The sequence below is a fragment of the Coregonus clupeaformis genome, chromosome 20 (genome assembly GCF_020615455.1).
Source record: "Coregonus clupeaformis isolate EN_2021a chromosome 20, ASM2061545v1, whole genome shotgun sequence".
NCBI classification, from domain to species: domain Eukaryota; kingdom Metazoa; phylum Chordata; class Actinopteri; order Salmoniformes; family Salmonidae; genus Coregonus; species Coregonus clupeaformis.
This window is the reverse complement of record NC_059211.1, coordinates 40,655,251-40,672,798: the sequence shown is the minus strand read 5'-3', so window position 1 is coordinate 40,672,798 and position 17,548 is coordinate 40,655,251. Positions and strand designations below refer to the sequence as shown.

Sequence of the window (17,548 nt, the reverse complement as noted above, 5' to 3'; positions counted from 1 at the left end):
ATAAGTACTGTACAAGGTATGCTAGCTCCACCTCCAGACTGCTCATACCTTTGGCCCATCTTTTCCCTGCTTCCCATTCTCCCCAATGATTCCATCATAACCCTGAAGAAACAGATAGGTAAAGTACCATTGCATCAGGATATAGGGATCTTAACAGGTGTAATGATATTCCATCCCATTGCAGTACTGTGCAGTGACCAGATTAAAGAGGTTCTACTTACTGTGGTTCCAGGAAATCCAGGAGGCCCCACTGGTCCAACATTACCTAGCAGCCCTGATGATCCTCCTCTGCCTTTGAAGCCTCTTTTACCTGGAGGCCCGGGTCGACCCTGCCCATCAGGGAGGACAAGTAAATGAATACACAGTGAGGGGATGGAAGGAGGTCAATTGCTAACAGATGCAAGCAAATAAACAGAACTGTCATGTCTGACAGAAGAGTAGGGTCACATAAATTGAAGCAACTTGTACAGTGAGGGAAAAAAGTATTTGATCCCCTGCTGATTGTGTACGTTTGCCTACTGACAAAGAAATGATCAGTCTATAATTTTAATGGTAGGTTTATTTGAACAGTGAGAGACAGAATAACAACTAAAAAATCCAGAAAAACGCATGTCAGAAATGTTATAAATTGATTTGCATTTTAATGAGGGAAATAAGTATTTGACCTCCTCTCAATCTGAAAGATTTCTTGCTCCCAGGTATCTTTTATACAGGTAACGAGCTGAGATTAGGAGCACACTCTTAAAGGGAGTGCTCCTAATCTCAGCTTGTTACCTGTATAAAAGACACCTGTCCACAGAAGCAATCAATCAATCAGATTCCAAACTCTCCACCATGGCCAAGACCAAAGAGCTCTCCAAGGATTTCAGGGACAAGATTGTAGACCTACACAAGGCTGGAATGGGCTACAAGACCATCGCCAAGCAGCTTGGTGAGAAGGTGACAACAGTTGGTGCGATTATTCGCAAATGGAAGAAACACAAAATAACTGTCAATCTCCCTCGGCCTGGGGCTCCATGCAAGATCTCACCTCGTGGAGTTGCAATGATCATGAGAACAGTGAGGAATCAGCCCAGAACTCCATGGGAGGATCTTGTCAATGATCTCAAGGCAGCTGGGACCATAGTCACCAAGAAAACAATTGGTAACACACTACGCCGTGAAGGACTGAAATCCTGCAGCGCCCGCAAGGTCCCCCTGCTCAAGAAAGCACATATACAGGGCCGTCTGAAGTTTGCCAATGAACATCTGAATGATTCAGAGGAGAACTGGGTGAAAGTGTTGTGGTCAGATGAGACCAAAATCGAGCTCTTTGGCATCAACCAACTCGCCGTGTTTGGAGGAGTAGGAATGCTGCCTATGACCCCAAGAACATCATCCCCACGTCAAACATGGAGGTGGAAACATTATGCTTTGGGGGTGTTTTTCTGCTAAGGGGACAGGGCAACTTCACCGCATCAAAGGGACGATGGACGGGGCCATGTACCGTCAAATCTTGGGTGAGAACCTCCTTCCCTCAGCCAGGGCATTGAAAATGGGTCGTGGATGGGTATTCCAACATGACAATGACCCAAAACACACGGCCAAGGCAACAAAGGAGTGGCTCAAGAAGAAGCACATTAAGGTCCTGGAGTGGCCTTGCCAGTCTCCAGACCTTAATCCCATAGAAAATCTGTGGAGGGAGCTGAAGGTTCGAGTTGCCAAACGTCAGCCTCGAAACCTTAATGACTTGGAGAAGATCTGCAAAGAGGAGTGGAACAAAATCCCTCCTGAGATGTGTGCAAACCTGGTGGCCAACTACAAGAAACATCTGACCTCTGTGATTGCCAACAAGGGTTTTGCCACCAAGTACTAAGTCATGTTTTGCAGAGGGGTCAAATATTTATTTCCCTCATTAAAATGCAAATCAATTTATAACATTTTTGACATGCATTTTCTGGATTTTTTTGTTGTTATTCTGTCTCTCACTGTTCAAATAAACCTACCATTAAAATTATAGACTGATCATGTCTTTGTCAGTGGGCAAACGTACAAAATCAGCAGGGGATCAAATTCTTTTTTCCCTCACTGTATATGTAGTAATGTTAGCCATGTGCATAATGTCCACTCACCTGGTCCCCTTTAAATCCTGGATCACCCTTCTCACCTCTCTTAGATGCTTTGATCCCCTACAGGATGAAGGTGAACATGGACAGACAGACAAACAAAGACAGCTACATGGTTAGCTAGACGGTTGGATATGAATGGGAATATGAATTAGTAAGAAAACCCGCACAGAACTTTTTCAGAGTAAGTAAAAGTACAGGGACAGAAAGAAACGACTAATGAAGTACTGTATCATGGAATTGTTACTTTGTAGGACAAAAGTACATGTCCTTATAGTGTTAACATAATTACTTTTAAATACTTAAGACTTAGATATCAACTCAACACAAAATAAAGAAATTGCTTTAAGTAATCTTACTGGGTCACCTGAGGGTCCAGTTTTTCCTGGTTTGCCATTGGCTCCCTGATAAGAGGGAAAAAACAGAGGCCAAGTTTATGAATTACTTTTACAGTATAATTGTTTTTTATAAAATACATTGCTATCAGTATTCACATCTTACGTGTACATTAATGTGTGCTTACGTTAATCCCAGGGAGTCCTGGTTCTCCTATTTCCCCCTCATCACCTGCGTCCCCCTGTTTAAAAACATGAAGGATTGCGTAAGATTGTAGAATAAAAGTTAAATTAATGGAAATATTCATCATAAATGCTTTTAAAATAAATTATTCATGATTGATTGATACTCACAGGATCCCCTTTCGGACCTGTAGGCCCATCTGCACCTGTTTTGCCCTGTGGACACATTCAAAACCTATTGATCCTCTACATTCATTGGAAATCCAGCTAATAAATGTGACTTGATAATCTACAATGATTTTCAGATGGTCTATGATCACTGGCACAGATGTATTTATTGTGCATATTCTCTTGTGAGTAAATGTAGCATGATCAAATCAATGAGAGTGCGAAAAAACTATATGATTCTACCTGAGGTCCACGAACACCAGGGAATCCAACAATCCCATCAGGACCTGGCTCTCCCTGGAATGAGACACAATAATATGAATTGTGGACAAGTACATTTACCTGGATGTAAATATCAGGTCAATTCAGCTTTCAATTCAGGAAGATGAATTCTCACCTGAGGCCTGAGTGGTCCCCTTAGGCCTAGCTCACCCGGTTGGCCCTAATGACAGACAGAGAGATTAGACAGGGCTGTTGAAACGTGGCTCAATACCTACAATATCATGCTCAAATGTGTCCTTACTGGTGGTCCATTGACTCCTGGTACCCCTTTTGGCCCTCTTGGTCCCATTTTGCCCTGAAAAGGAGATTAATAGGTTCATATAAGCAGCTTGGGTGACTTGGTTGACTTTCATTTCAGAGCATGATCCAATTGAGAGTGAAGCAGAATAACTTACAGGTGGGCCCGGCGATCCAACAAAACCAATGCCACCAATGTCTCCCTTAATAACAGAAAAGACTCTCTCAAGACAGTGCAGACATTTTTCAGAAGACAGGTAAATCAGTTTGGGGAAAAGGTTGGTAATAACTGTTGTAACTGTTTTAATACACAGAGAGCCATGAGACTCACAGGAGGTCCAGATGCTCCTGGGAAGCCCAGTTGTCCTCTGGCTCCAGGTATTCCCTACACAGCATGAAAGGAACCACTTAAACACTCAACATACTTCAACATGTTCATACTTAACATGAGGGTTCAGTATCAAACAACTGATGTACCGTATCTGATGAAATAGCAATATTCAAATGTAGGTATTACTCACTATATATCCAGTGATCCCAATGAGGCCTCGGTTTCCTTTATTCCCCTGACAACAGCAAAGACACAAGTTAGGATTAATGTTGAAACCCATTATGAACTTCAAATGAATCCCTCAATGTGTGATTGGGTTGCTCACTGAATTGAAACTGAACCCATTTCAATCTGGGATTAGTTGGAATGAAAATTAGCATTCACAGCAGAGCTCCGGAACCAGTGATATAAAAGACTCAAGTGTGAGAACATTTAGTTCCATGAAAACAAGACACTCAGTCTGACCTTGTCTCCTTTCCGCCCTCTGTTTCCCTGGGGTCCTGGTTCCCCTTCATAACCCTTAACAATACACAGAATTACTGTTACAAAGAATCGGTGGCAAGACTTATTGGAAAGTCTAGCCTACATCACATTTCTTCATTGGGCCTTGCAGGGATTTATTGCACAACCAATCGTTGGAAAGCATTCCGGCATATACTGCAGCTGGCACTGCTGAAATTTCCAGTCACGATGAAACCTTCATGGTCAGAGTACAGTAATAAGTTTGCCCTGCTTAAAACATTTACTTTGATGAGTTTCTGTCATCTGTCCACTGATATCTAATGTGTTTATATTGGTCAAACTAAGATATATTCTACACAACGTTAGAAGTCCTAGCCATTCTTACCCACTCACCCAGCTCCCCTTTGCTGCCCTTCTCTCCTCTGTAACCCTGGAGACCCTGTTAGTACAAGTAGAGAGCTCTGTCAACAACACTGACACTGGAACAGTCTCTATTGATGTATAACACATGAACACTCTTCAGCCTTTGTACAATGTGTCCTACCTGTTCCCCAGGTGGTCCTGCAGGGCCATCATCAGAATTTATACCATCAATCCCATCACTCCCAGGTCTTCCTGGAGGCCCGGGCATCCCTGGTGGTCCAGAACCCCCCTGGAATACAGACACGGATGGCATAAGATGGGGAATTCAGTCTCAGGCTCTCAGTGTGCTCAAACCTATAGCCAATGATAATGGCAGACAACATGCAGCCCAAGGGCCATGAGAGGTCCAATTCAAGACTGAAAGCGACCCACCCAATTTTTAAAATTAAATTGTATAGTAGTTCATTCCATCAATGGCCAGTATAGACTTCAGTGTGTGGCAATTCACCACAATGCTGGCCCTTGGAAATGTAAAACTTCTCCTCATTGGTTAGCAGACAAGTAGCTTCTAGCCAGGATGCAGAACAAATGTGAGGGTACAGCGTCTCGTCTGGCTACACAAGACTAGCAGATAATGATCAAAACCCCAATAGTGGTGCTGTGTACAATCAGAACAACAGCTTTCTGCGCTTTCTGTGTCATAGCTGAGGTAACACTGTGGTGAAAGTGGTTCCTTCGGTGTGTCAGCTGGGTTCACTGGCAATCAGATGTGGACAGCTTTCCCAGTCTGCTGCAATTGTGTGGCGCCACTATTGACACCGTCTGTCTGGGGCAGCCTTGCATTACTGGGCATCACCGCAGTAGCAGTGTGCCAGGGCAAAAAGAGCAACACTTAGCGGTGATGCATTTCAGATGCATGATCATTGAAAAAAAGCTCAAGCGCTAATGTGCTGTTAACACTTATATTAATGACGCTCTGGGCACTCACTGGAAATTCTCATATCCATGAAAGTGCTGCTGCTTCACAAACAGAAGTGCTGAAAGCAAAAGCAGCATGTAGCTTTTGGGCTCAGATCTCCAATGAATGCTAATGAGAGCACAGCGTTGACCTGTTGCCTGAAGTGGGTGTTGCTATGATACTGTGGAGTGTGGAAGCAGTCATCTGACTCATCTAACAGCATCCTGTGATCCTATTTCAGGGTTGTTAACATTCTGTGATAGCAGAGGAGGGAGAATAGAAACAGCAGATGGGTTAGCTTCACCTCACTGCTCTGTTTTTAGATCTCTGAGTTTAAGTAATTGTAGTTAACAGCTACATTCAGCATACCGTATGGACACGCTTAACATATACTTATCCTGTGTTCTCACAGTTGGAACTGCCAATTGGAATGAATCAGTAATTTATTTGGGTGATCACACATGCATATAAATCGATTTCCACTCATGGGTCCACATATCATCGACTGAGTTTCAACTCACAGGCAAAACAAGTTATGCCTCGGTGTAGATTCTGATCAAATTCAGATAAAACAGAGATACCTACGATTTTCCCTCCATCTCCTTTTCGTCCTTGTTTTCCAGGAATTCCCGGGGGTCCCTGGAACACAAACAATCTCTGCTGTCAGTGAACAAGCATTATGAGTGTGATGTGTCAATCAGTAGAGTCTAATAATGAGCAATGTTGGGATAATGATATACAGTATACAGTTATACGTTTACTCACAGGAGGTCCAGCATCCCCAGGGGGGCCAAGAGGCCCTGGAGGGCCCTTCAATCTCTGAGGATAAACAACCAAAGCTCTAATTGACATACAGTACATAGACTGTGCAATAATTTCAAAATAGAAAATGATATTCCTTTTGATATGATGGAATACAGTTTACTTGATATCCTGCATTGACAATAAACTGTGATTTAAACTCCTATGGTATACAGAAGGTTTGGCCACTATACTACCGCCTAAAGGGCATATCCTTCTAGTTGTTTCTGTCTAGAAACTACTGATATAGAGCTGAGATCACCTACCGGCCAAGTTGCAACAAGCTTTTTGTAGAATTTCTTTTTCTGCATAAAAACAGTACACACAACTTTTAAAGAAGAAATAAGAAATCAAAGGTCTGGGTATCAATGGTTCAATAATCAATGGTTTTATGCTGAAACATAATCACATTTATAATCACTCAACCAAACAAGAACACATTGACAGAGCCTTTGTCGTGTACTATGAAACACAGTATAACAGCACCTTGAAGGCCTCCCACTCTTCCTCTGAGCTCTTGAACACTACGATGGCGGGCATCCCTGGTGGACCAATGGGGCCTCGGTAACCTGTGCGTCCAGTCCGGCCCATTCCGCCAGCATAGCCCTGTCAGGAGACAATACACACTGAAGTGTTTTATGGACTTCCACAATATGGAAACATCTGCATGCACACCTACATGTCAATAGGAATCCTCAGAGCACAATCTAGAAATAATACTGAGCACCCAATAATACTGGGCAACAGAATTATCATACAGTGAGGGGAAAAAGTATTTGATCCCCTGCTGATTTTGTACGTTTGCCCACTGACAAAGAAATGATCAGTCTATAATTTTAATGGTAGGTTTATTTGAACAGTGAGAGACAGAAGAACAACAACAAAATCCAGAAAAACGCATGTCAAAAATGTTATAAATTGATTTGCATTTTAATGTGGGAAATAAGTATTTGACCCACTCTCAATCAGAAAGATTTCTGGCTCCCAGGTGTATTTTATACAGGTAATGAGCTGAGATTAGGAGCACACTCTTAAAGGGAGTGCTCCTAATCTCAGTTTGTTACCTGTATAAAAGACACCTGTCCACAGAAGCAATCAATCAATCAGATTCCAAACTCTCCACCATGGCCAAGACCAAAGAGTTCTCCAAGGATGTCAGGGACAAGATTGTAGACCTACACAAGGCTGGAATGGGCTACAAGACCATCGCCAAGCAGCTTGGTGAGAAGGTGACAACAGTTGGTGCGATTGTTCGCAAATGGAAGAAACACAAAATAACTGTCAAACTCCCTCGGCCTGGGGCTCCATGCAAGATCTCACCTCGTGGAGTTGCAATGATCATGAGAACGGTGAGGAATCAGCCCAGAACTACACGGGAGGATCTTGTCAATGATCTCAAGGCAGCTGGGACCATAGTCACCAAGAAAACAATTGGTAACACACTACGCCGTGAAGGACTGAAATCCTGCAGCGCCCGCAAGGTCCCCTGCTCAAGAAAGCACATATACAGGCCCGTCTGAAGTTTACCAATTAACATCCGAATGATTCAGAGGAGAACTGGGTGAAAGTGTTGTGGTCAGTTGAGACCAAAATCGAGCTCTTTGGCATCAACTCAACTCGCCGTGTTTGGAGGAGGAGGAATGCTGCCTATGACCCCAAGAACACCATCTCCACCGTCAAACATGGAGGTGGAAACATTATGCTTTGGGGGTGTTTTTCTGCTAAGGGGACAGGACAACTTCACCGCATCAAAGGGACGATGGACGGGGCCATGTACCGTCAAATCTTGGGTGAGAACCTCCTTCCCTCAGCCAGGGCATTGAAAATGGGTCGTGGATGGGTATTCCAGCATAACAATTACCCAAAACACACGGCCAAGGCAACAAAGTAGTGGCTCAAGAAGAGGCACATTAAGGTCCTGGAGTGGCCTAGCCAGTCTCCAGACCTTAATCCCATAGAAAATCTGTGGAGGGAGCTGAAGGTTCGAGTTGCCAAACATCAGCCTCAAAACCTTAATGACTTGGAGAAGATCTGCAAAGAGGAGTGGAACAAAATCCATCCTGAGATGTGTGCCAACCTGGTGGCCAACTACAAGAAACGTCCCTTGCCAACAAGGGTTTTGCCACCAAGTACTAAGTCATGTTTTGCAGAGGGGTCAAATACTTATTTCCCTCATTAAAATGGAAATCAATTTATAACATTTTTTACATGCGTTTTTCTGGATTTTTGTTGTTGTTATTCTGTCTCTCACTGTTCAAATAAACCTACCATTAAAATTATAAACTGATCATGTCTTTGTCAGTGGGCAAACGTACAAAATCAGCAGGGGATCAAATACTTTTTTCCCTCACTGTATGTGTCACTATGAATAGTTTAGATTCAGTAGATATTGTGTTAAAAAGTTAACATATACTTTATCCCCTTTTGGTCCAGGTGGCCCTGTCAAACCAGGTGGGCCCTGAAGTCCCTGGGAAAACAGATAAAACAATCCATTTCCATTAGTGTCTGTTTTCATGTATGACGTCTTGATACAAGAAGTAAAACTGTTATTTGGGTTTGCATAGAAAATACTATTTGGTTTTAAAATAAAATAATATAATATTGTTCTGCTTTTGTTAATCAATTACAATGAATAATTTAATTCCATTACTATTAAAGTTGTTTGCAAGGACTGCATGCCCACTGCTAATGTACTGGTATTGACAAGTGCTTAGATGCTGCAATTCCAAAACCTACCACTGGAGGAGGCATGTGTGTCTAGCTTACATTTTTTGGCAAAAGACTCCCACAGGCCACACTGATCGATCAACAGCATCCCCACCCTCTTTCAATATGGGTAATTTCTATATATATGCCGCATAATGGACCAAATCCGATCTGTAGGGCCATGCTAGTACACTTAAATGACCCCATTCCTCCACCACCCTAGGCTTAATTCAATAAGCTCAATGCAAACTCAATTTCGTTTGAAGGTCTTCAGACAGCTATGCAGCCTGACTGTAGACCAGAGCGCTGAGAATGCATGTCCCTTCATAACACCATAGTCTCATTGCTTGGAGGATGTTCTTGAACAATATGCAAATAATGGTGTTTGTATGTTCAAGGATACATGTGTGCATGTTAAATGTTTCTCTGCTCATTCAAACAGAATTAGAAGAGATATACAGGAAAATATGCTCAAATGTGCTCCAAAGTAATGCTCAAATGTGTGTCGATACCCCCCCAAAATATGCTATAAAAACCATCACAAATATTTTCTTTAGCCAGTTAAAGTGTTCATGCCTCTGCTTTAGTGTGATGTGAAAAATGAAAAAAAATTATGAAAAATGTATGCACTCACTAACTGTAAGTCACTCTGGATAAGAGCGTCTGCTAAATGACTAAAATGTAAAATGTAAAATGTGCATCTCTGTGAGTATGAGTGGAACTTTATACCTGTTGCATTCGAAGACCCGGTTTATTGGCTGTCCCTCGCTCTCTGAGTGCGTGTCTTGGTTGGTGATTGGCTGAAATGACAGGAACGGACAGGTTGTTCATCCTGGACTCGTAGAGTATCCTCTGAGCTTTCAGAGACAGACCCTGTGTCAGAGGTTGAGGTCTCGCCCCTGCTGCCATGGTGATGACCCTTTGACCTCTCTGCTCAGTGTCTCTGAGGAAACAGAAGTAAAACTCGGGCCACAGAGAGTCTGAGGGGTGCATGCTATGAGGGTACTGTGTCAAAGGACACATGCTGTGTACTTTACCTGGCACACTGGCAGGAGGTAGAGGGGTAGGGGGCAGTTCCCACTCTGATCCTCTCGGCTCCGGGGACATGAGCTCAGTTAGGACATCAATTTTGACGGCTCCCCCATTCTTTTTGAACTGCCTTGTGTTGACTTGAGTGATGTTGTGTGCCAACTTGCTGTCGCCTACATCTGTTTCCTCTGTCTCTGATTTCTTATCATTGTCCTCATCAACTTCTTCCATTTCTGTTTCTGTGTCCATCTCTTCTGCTGACTCTGACTCTGTCTTTGTTTTTGTGTTGGTCTCTAGATCCTCTGCGGGTGGCTCCTGGGATAAAACTTTATCCCCCTTCTCCATGACTTGTCCAGCATCTGTCAAAGTCTTTGTCACAGTCTTTCTGCCCTTTTGTTTCTTGTTTGAAGCTTTGTCACCTGTTGATGTGGAAGTGATATCAGTGGTATTTTGAGGTGTTGCTCCCTCAGGTTTCTCCAAGGGCACCTCTGCTCCTGTAGCCACACTGTTAGGCAGAGGAGCCTCTGGGACAGTCTTTCTCCATGTGACAGTGCTATTCTCTGGAGGTAGCACTGGAGGTAGAGGAATCACAGCCTGCCTCAGTAGCTCCTCCGCATCTATTTTCTTGAATTCAAGGTTGGGTTGTATGGTGGGTTCTAAGGACCCTGTTGGTCTTGTAGGTCCAAAGGCCTGTTTGGATTCAGGTGGGATCTGTAAATCATCTAACCTAACTGATGCTTTTCTCCCTGAGCCTATTGATTCTCCATCCCTGTCTGACTCCTGGATCAGCAGGGCTGGTTCAGTGGGGTTTTCTGACCATGCAGTGGGACTGAGAATGGCTGTCTCCACTGTCTGAGACGGTACTACTACACCTTTCATCCCAGAGACATCTCTGGCTGTATTGGTTTGGTTTGGCCGATGAAGAGGTCCAGAGGTTTGTGAAGATACTGTTCTGTTTCTGACGCCTCCTGGACCCTGTGGCTCCTTTATTTTGATAGATGAAATGGGTTCAGAGGAGGCAGCCAGTTCACTGGATCTGTCACTCTCGGATGGCCTATCAGGAGCGGAGAGGGGGGACTCTGCTACTGTGCCAGTATCAAGCCCTACATATTTTACTATAGTACTATTTCTAGTGATCTTTGCTACTTTATCATCCTGCAGTGTGGAAGTTTCATTCAGCCATCCTGTCTTATGAGTGATCTTTGACTTGTCTGTTTCAGGTGTTATCCTTGTCTTTCTCTGTGTCTCTGGCTCTGACTGAGCTCTTACTGATGGAAATGACTGTGCTGATAGGTTAGTGCTCTTGGCTGTGTCCTGTTCTGCACTCTGATCTCTCAGCCTGGGTCCATGAGACTCCCTCCCTGAGGAATCTTCTTCTCTGAATGATGCCCTGGTCGCAACTTGAGCAAGCACCTTCTCAGCAGCTGAAACCACTTGCTCCTGGAAAATAAGTTGAAATAAAAACAAATATAAGATGTTAATTCTCATATTCATCTTAAAAATAAGAATCTAATCAGGATTGTTATATGCCTGTAAAGAAAAGAGTGTGCTTGGAGTACGCTTCAATTTGAAAGGGACTTAAAAGAAGACCGCCCTAAAATACATTTTTTCCCAGAGAGATCACACAAGCTGCGGAGGAACAGTTATGGTCCAGATTGTCTAGTTTGGGTCCAAAACAAATCAGATTTTATTCTCTCATAAACCTTGCACTCTCACGCAGACTGTTTTCATGACCCGATGGAGCCAACCAACAGACAGACATGGAATTGTGGCGCAGTTAAAATTCCAAGCATTAGTGCCACACAAACAAAACTTTATTTTTATCAGTCACATATAGCATTATTGGTTGTCAATTTAAGCCCTACACCTGCTATAGACCTTTGTGGACCATACCTGTTTGTCTGTGTGAGGGATGCAGGTGTTGTAGCCTTGACAGTGCTGTCTGGCTGCTGTAGGATCACCCATTATGAAGGTCATCTGTTGTATGGTGCCCTGGACATGGATCAACCAAACAATAAAACATGCTATCAATGCCTTTTTCAAATCATCAGCATTGGAGCAATACTTTGTAGCTCATTTTGTCTGTGTAATATTTTTTCATATAATTTCAAAGCTGTCATTCATGTCTTTGCAAAAATAATGTATTCACATTGTCTATTGATCCCAATGTAGAGATCTATTGGTGTCCCTTGTGACACAAACAATGATGAGGATGGGAAATGCTTGGCTATAAAACAACAGATGGAAAATCATCTATACAGTAGAGGGAGTGCATGAGAGTTTTGGGCAAAATCTATGGCCCATGAAGCTATCGCTACTCAATAAAAAGTCAATTTCTAAATGTAATCTTCTCAATAAGGGAAATCAATTGGTATGAATAATATTACCCAAAATACAAAAATAACAGGCAAAAACAGCAATCCAAGCAGCTCAATTCCTGAACCAAGATAACTTGGGAATGATAATATTTGCATCATTAAACATAAAACATTTGATATGATCAATAAATTAAGTCTACCTTATTAAATTATGTGTTCATTTGAAAAAAAAGAAGCTTTTAGCTGTCCTATCTTTTTTATCTGAGCAGATAACAGACAACCTTACTCCCTCATCAATCACATCGTGGCATGTATTCAAACAAAGTTGAGTGAGAACTTTTGGATCAATGACCTAGCCAGGGAGGACAGGACAGGTCTCAGACAGTGTTGACACTGCGGTCAGACTGGCGGTCTTTGTTTGAGGATGTCATACAATGACAGTGTTATTCCATGGGTCCACCTAGGGTCAAGTAGCATTGACCCCGATGCCTGGGCACTGTGACCCTGTGTAAGAGGCCGACTGTCAGGCAGCTGGGAAGTAGAGCCTCGCCATGAAACTGTGGCAGCTTTCACTAGTCACATGTTTGCCTTGCTCAGACAGGCTCCATCCCATCCCACACTCAGAAAAAAGGCACTGAATTGTACTTAAAGGGGTACAAATGCTTGTCACTGTAGTGGTACCCTGTAAGGTACGTCCATTGTACCATTACTTATAGGTACATAGTTGTACCCTTGCAGATTGTACCTTAAAAGGAGCCAATAGTGTACCACAGGTACAAAACCGTACTTTCAGAAAAGGTACACGTTTGGCTTTTTAGGGTACCACCACAGTGACAAAGCCGTTTGTTCCTTTTAAGTGGCAAAAATGTACCTCTTCTCTGTATCAGGTCCCTCACGTATACACACCTCTCCGCCATCCCACTTTTGATAACAATGTAGCGAATTGGAGGGGTAGCCCCAACCAGGACTCGAACCTGGGTCCAGCGATTGTCAACACCTTAACCATTACGCCAAGAGGTCTGCACCTCTAGACAAGGCCGCTCAGTGTTGTGTTAAGGTTGCTACAGTGGGGGAAAAAAGTATTTAGTCAGCCACCAATTGTGCAAGTTCTCCCACTTAAAAAGATGAGAGAGGCCTGTAATTTTCATCATAGGTACACGTCAACTATGACAGACAAATTGAGGAAAAAAAATCCAGAAAATCACATTGTAGGATTTTTAATGAATTTATTTGCAAATTATGGTGGAAAATAAGTATTTGGTCACCTACAAACAAGCAAGATTTCTGGCTCTCACAGACCTGTAACTTCTTCTTTAAGAGGCTCCTCTGTCCTCCACTCATTACCTGTATTAATGGCACCTGTTTGAACTTGTTATCAGTATAAAAGACACCTGTCCACAACCTCAAACAGTCACACTCCAAACTCCACTATGGCCAAGACCAAAGAGCTGTCAAAGGACACCAGAAACAAAATTGTAGACCTGCACCAGGCTGGGAAGACTGAATCTGCAATAGGTAAGCAGCTTGGTTTGAAGAAATCAACTGTGGGAGCAATTATTAGGAAATGGAAGACATACAAGACCACTGATAATCTCCCCTCGATCTGGGGCTCCACGCAAGATCTCACCCCGTGGGGTCAAAATGATCACAAGAACGGTGAGCAAAAATCCCAGAACCACACAGGGGGACCTAGTGAATGACCTGCAGAGAGCTGGGACCAAAGTAACAAAGCCTACCATCAGCAACACACTACGCCGCCAGGGACTCAAATCCTGCAGTGCCAGACGTGTCCCCCTGCTTAAGCCAGTACATGTCCAGGCCCGTCTGAAGTTTGCTAGAGTGCATTTGGATGATCCAGAAGAGGATTGGGAGAATGTCATATGGTCAGATGAAACCAAAATAGAACTTTTTGGTAAAAACTCAACTCGTCGTGTTTGGAGGACAAAGAATGCTGAGTTGCATCCAAAGAACACCATACCTACTGTGAAGCATGGGGGTGGAAACATCATGCTTTGGGGCTGTTTTTCTGCAAAGGGACCAGGACGACTGATCCGTGTAAAGGAAAGAATGAATGGGGCCATGTATCGTGAGATTTTGAGTGAAAACCTCCTTCCATCACCAAGGGCATTGAAGATGAAACGTGGCTGGGTCTTTCAGCATGACAATGATCCCAAACACACTGCCCGGGCAACGAAGGAGTGGCTTCGTAAGAAGCATTTCAAGGTCATGGAGTGGCCTAGCCAGTCTCCAGATCTCATCCCCATAGAAAATCTTTGGAGGGAGTTGAAAGTCCGTGTTGCCCAGCGACAGCCCCAAAACATCACTGCTCTAGAGGAGATCTGCATGGAGGAATGGGCCAAAATACCAGCAACAGTGTGTGAAAACCTTGTGAAGACTTATAGAAAACGTTTGACCTGTTTCATTGCCAACAAAGGGTATATAACAAAGTATTGAGAAACTTTTGTTATTGACCAAATACTTATTTTCCACCATAATTTGCAAATAAATTCATTAAAGATCCTACAATGTGATTTTCTGAAAAAAAAATCTCATTTTGTCTGTCATAGTTGACGTGTACCTATGATGAAAATTACAGGCCTCTCTCATCTTTTTAAGTGGGAGAACTTGCACAATTGGTGGCTGACTAAATACTTTTTTTCCCCACTGTACCATATTAATTACAGCTCTTTATTGTCGCATGCTCTTATGTAAGAGTTTATAAAGACTTCATAACTGGCAGCAGACATGCTCAAACTTTAATTAACATAACCATAGACCACATGAACTGGTACAACACTTCCACTCACGGGTGGCCAAATATAACTAACTGAAAGCTACACCCCTTTTAATCCACGCCTCCAACCTGGGAAACAGAAATGTACCTTCACTTTCTTTGTGAGTGTGTGATGATTGTACCTTTATATAAAAAAAGAATTATACAAAAATGTACCATTATACTAGATTATCCGCACACGAACTGTACCATGTGAGATCATATGTATCCCTCTGAAGGTACATTATGTGTATATTGATATTTTTGTACCCCAGGGATCAATACTGTAGCCTAATGGTACCCTTTTTTCTGAGAGCGCAGGCCGTTCTCATATATGTCAGTCTCTGATTAAACACAGTCAAACTAGGGACAACGTTTTTAAAAAGGTGAGTTAACAGAATGATGTCATCCCTCCCAAACCTAAAACGGTCTATAATTAGACCAGGGCAGTGATTTAGGTAAACCGAGTCTCCAACGGGAACGGCTGAAAACAAAACAAGTCCCATTGATGTGGAGGAGAGGCCTTGTCAGGGACACCACTCTCTGAGCCTTCACATGTCAAACAGCTATAGCAGTGATTGAAACTTCAAATCATAGAGCAAATAAGTAATGGGGAAATACATGCAAAAAACCTCCAAAACAACTGAAGTTTCTACTATCGAATGCATTAGGTTGCCTTGGAGATACCACTTTTCACTGAACAAAGTACTCAATCATATTCAGGCCTCTCAGTTTTTCCCTGTTGTCACTTTAATGTCAAGGCCAAGGCCAAAGACAGGGTCAGACATCATAATATTACACTCATTCTGTATAATATTACTTGTTGCATACGCAACTATTACATAAAGTACTGAGATATTACTGTGGTCTTGGGTTTGCCACTGCAAAGAGGCCAGTTTTTACCCAATGATTTATGAGAGTTGTCTTGCGAATGTGAAAATCTTCTCTGTCCCTCATCTGCTCGCATGCACATGTAAAAAGGCCTCAGGCTTGATCCACAGATCCAGGGCATATTCCAGTCACAGGCTGTACACTGCGTACCCACCACATGAAGATGCAGGGGCAAGTAGTTACTAACAGTTGCATTTACAGAAAACCATAAAAGAACCAAGCAATGTTGTACTGGGAGAAGGCTGATAAAAATGAAATAACTCAATCAAAAGGGTTTAGTAAATTGTTAGTATTGGGCCTTCATCCTATGTTGCATGTGACCAGGAACAATCTTCCTAACACAACAAAAGAAAGCAAAACACAACAATCTTGTCCAATCATCCTTCTAAAGTCTTGCATTGTAATTCTTACAGCACTTGTTGCTTACTTTACATGTGAGGTACTACTGTCAATGAAAAATCGAGCACAGAAGAACCAGAATTCAAGCAGAATCCATAACAACTACATTTCAATACAACACAATCCCCTGCTCTTCCCTTACCCCAGAATATACCCCATAGAGCTGATAGTAGAGGAGGACTTACATAGCTGAGTAGCAGCAGAACCACAGCAGGGCCGTGCATCGCTGCAGAGCTGACAGACGGTTGATCCCTCTGACTGCAGTAAGAACAGGTCTCCCTGTCTCACTCACACACACACTTCACCCAGCACAGTGCTAGAACAGACCCCTCCCTGGAGAAGGGCCAGTGCTAGGCTGGCTCCCACAGACACAGACACAGGCCATAGCAGTGACAGAATGACCAGGAAAATAGCCCTCAACCACAGCAGACAATTGCCACACACAAATTCACAAGGTGACAGGTCCACTTCCTATGTACAGTGTGTAGCTCCAGACAGTCAGATCAGTATCCACCAGGGAACTTCTTACGCGTAAACATCAGTATATTCCATATGCACTGGTCACTTATTTTCAGATGGGAGTGCTAGTTGTTGGTGTGTGTGGTATGTGTTAGTCCTGCTTTGTTCATCTGCAGGGAAGGACAGAGTGAGGGGAGACGTGAGGTTTTATACAGGCGGGGCATCAGTGAGGCAGCAGCAGCAGTGTCATCCATGGAGACCTTGTCACTGACGTGGACCAGGATGAGGGATGTCTCTTGAGATGGCTAGACTCAGAGACCATCCACACCACACGCCTGCCTGTGTCCACACACACCTTGGTTGGCTTAGACAAGCCATACAGGACCACCAAATGCAATATGATGATGGTTCTCCATTGATTTTAATATGTTATCAGGCAGCGCTCTAACTGTGTAGAACTACCCAAAGCGCCAATATGAAACTCAAAAACAAAGCTCTGAACAGCTTCAAATGTTAATAATATTCATTTGATTCAAATGGACAAAATTCAAATTATGCATTGAATGCATCGTAAAACTGTTTAATCATCAAGAGCAATATCAGTTCAAATAAGACAAGTTAATTAATTAGTAAAATAGCATAACTAACTCCACCAGAAGATATGATTAATCAGCATAGATCACCGGGTCAATTTGACCTGTCTACCCACTGGGCACAGACGTCAATTCAACGTCTATTCCACATTGGT

The 17,548-nt window shown here is 43.0% G+C and overlaps 1 protein-coding gene across 3 annotated transcripts in view; it reads right to left on the bottom strand.

Annotated features, from left to right (window-relative positions):
• Positions 1-16,961, bottom strand: part of si:dkey-21p1.3 (collagen alpha-1(I) chain) — a 33,407-nt gene extending 16,446 nt beyond the window's left edge. For 2 of the 3 annotated variants that reach the window (XM_041839302.2, XM_041839304.2), the window contains exons 1-24: positions 16,527-16,961; positions 11,854-11,952; positions 9,969-11,400; positions 9,661-9,731; positions 8,639-8,692; positions 6,712-6,831; positions 6,492-6,530; positions 6,190-6,243; positions 6,010-6,063; positions 4,648-4,755; positions 4,489-4,542; positions 4,107-4,160; positions 3,832-3,876; positions 3,642-3,695; positions 3,469-3,513; positions 3,315-3,368; positions 3,189-3,233; positions 3,035-3,088; positions 2,795-2,839; positions 2,629-2,682; positions 2,465-2,509; positions 2,112-2,168; positions 222-329; positions 49-102 (exon numbers count right to left, since the gene is read on the bottom strand). In XM_041839302.2, the coding sequence (XP_041695236.2) occupies positions 49-102; positions 222-329; positions 2,112-2,168; positions 2,465-2,509; positions 2,629-2,682; positions 2,795-2,839; positions 3,035-3,088; positions 3,189-3,233; positions 3,315-3,368; positions 3,469-3,513; positions 3,642-3,695; positions 3,832-3,876; positions 4,107-4,160; positions 4,489-4,542; positions 4,648-4,755; positions 6,010-6,063; positions 6,190-6,243; positions 6,492-6,530; positions 6,712-6,831; positions 8,639-8,692; positions 9,661-9,731; positions 9,969-11,400; positions 11,854-11,952; positions 16,527-16,565 (2,838 nt within the window). In that variant the 5' untranslated portion in view covers positions 16,566-16,961. Of the gene's footprint in view, positions 1-48; positions 103-221; positions 330-2,111; positions 2,169-2,464; positions 2,510-2,628; positions 2,683-2,794; positions 2,840-3,034; positions 3,089-3,188; positions 3,234-3,314; positions 3,369-3,468; positions 3,514-3,641; positions 3,696-3,831; positions 3,877-4,106; positions 4,161-4,488; positions 4,543-4,647; positions 4,756-6,005; positions 6,064-6,189; positions 6,244-6,491; positions 6,531-6,711; positions 6,832-8,638; positions 8,693-9,660; positions 9,732-9,968; positions 11,401-11,853; positions 11,953-16,526 lie in introns of those variants that run through there. The other variant, XM_041839305.2, reaches the window with a different exon arrangement.
• Positions 16,962-17,548: the final 587 nt, after the last annotated feature.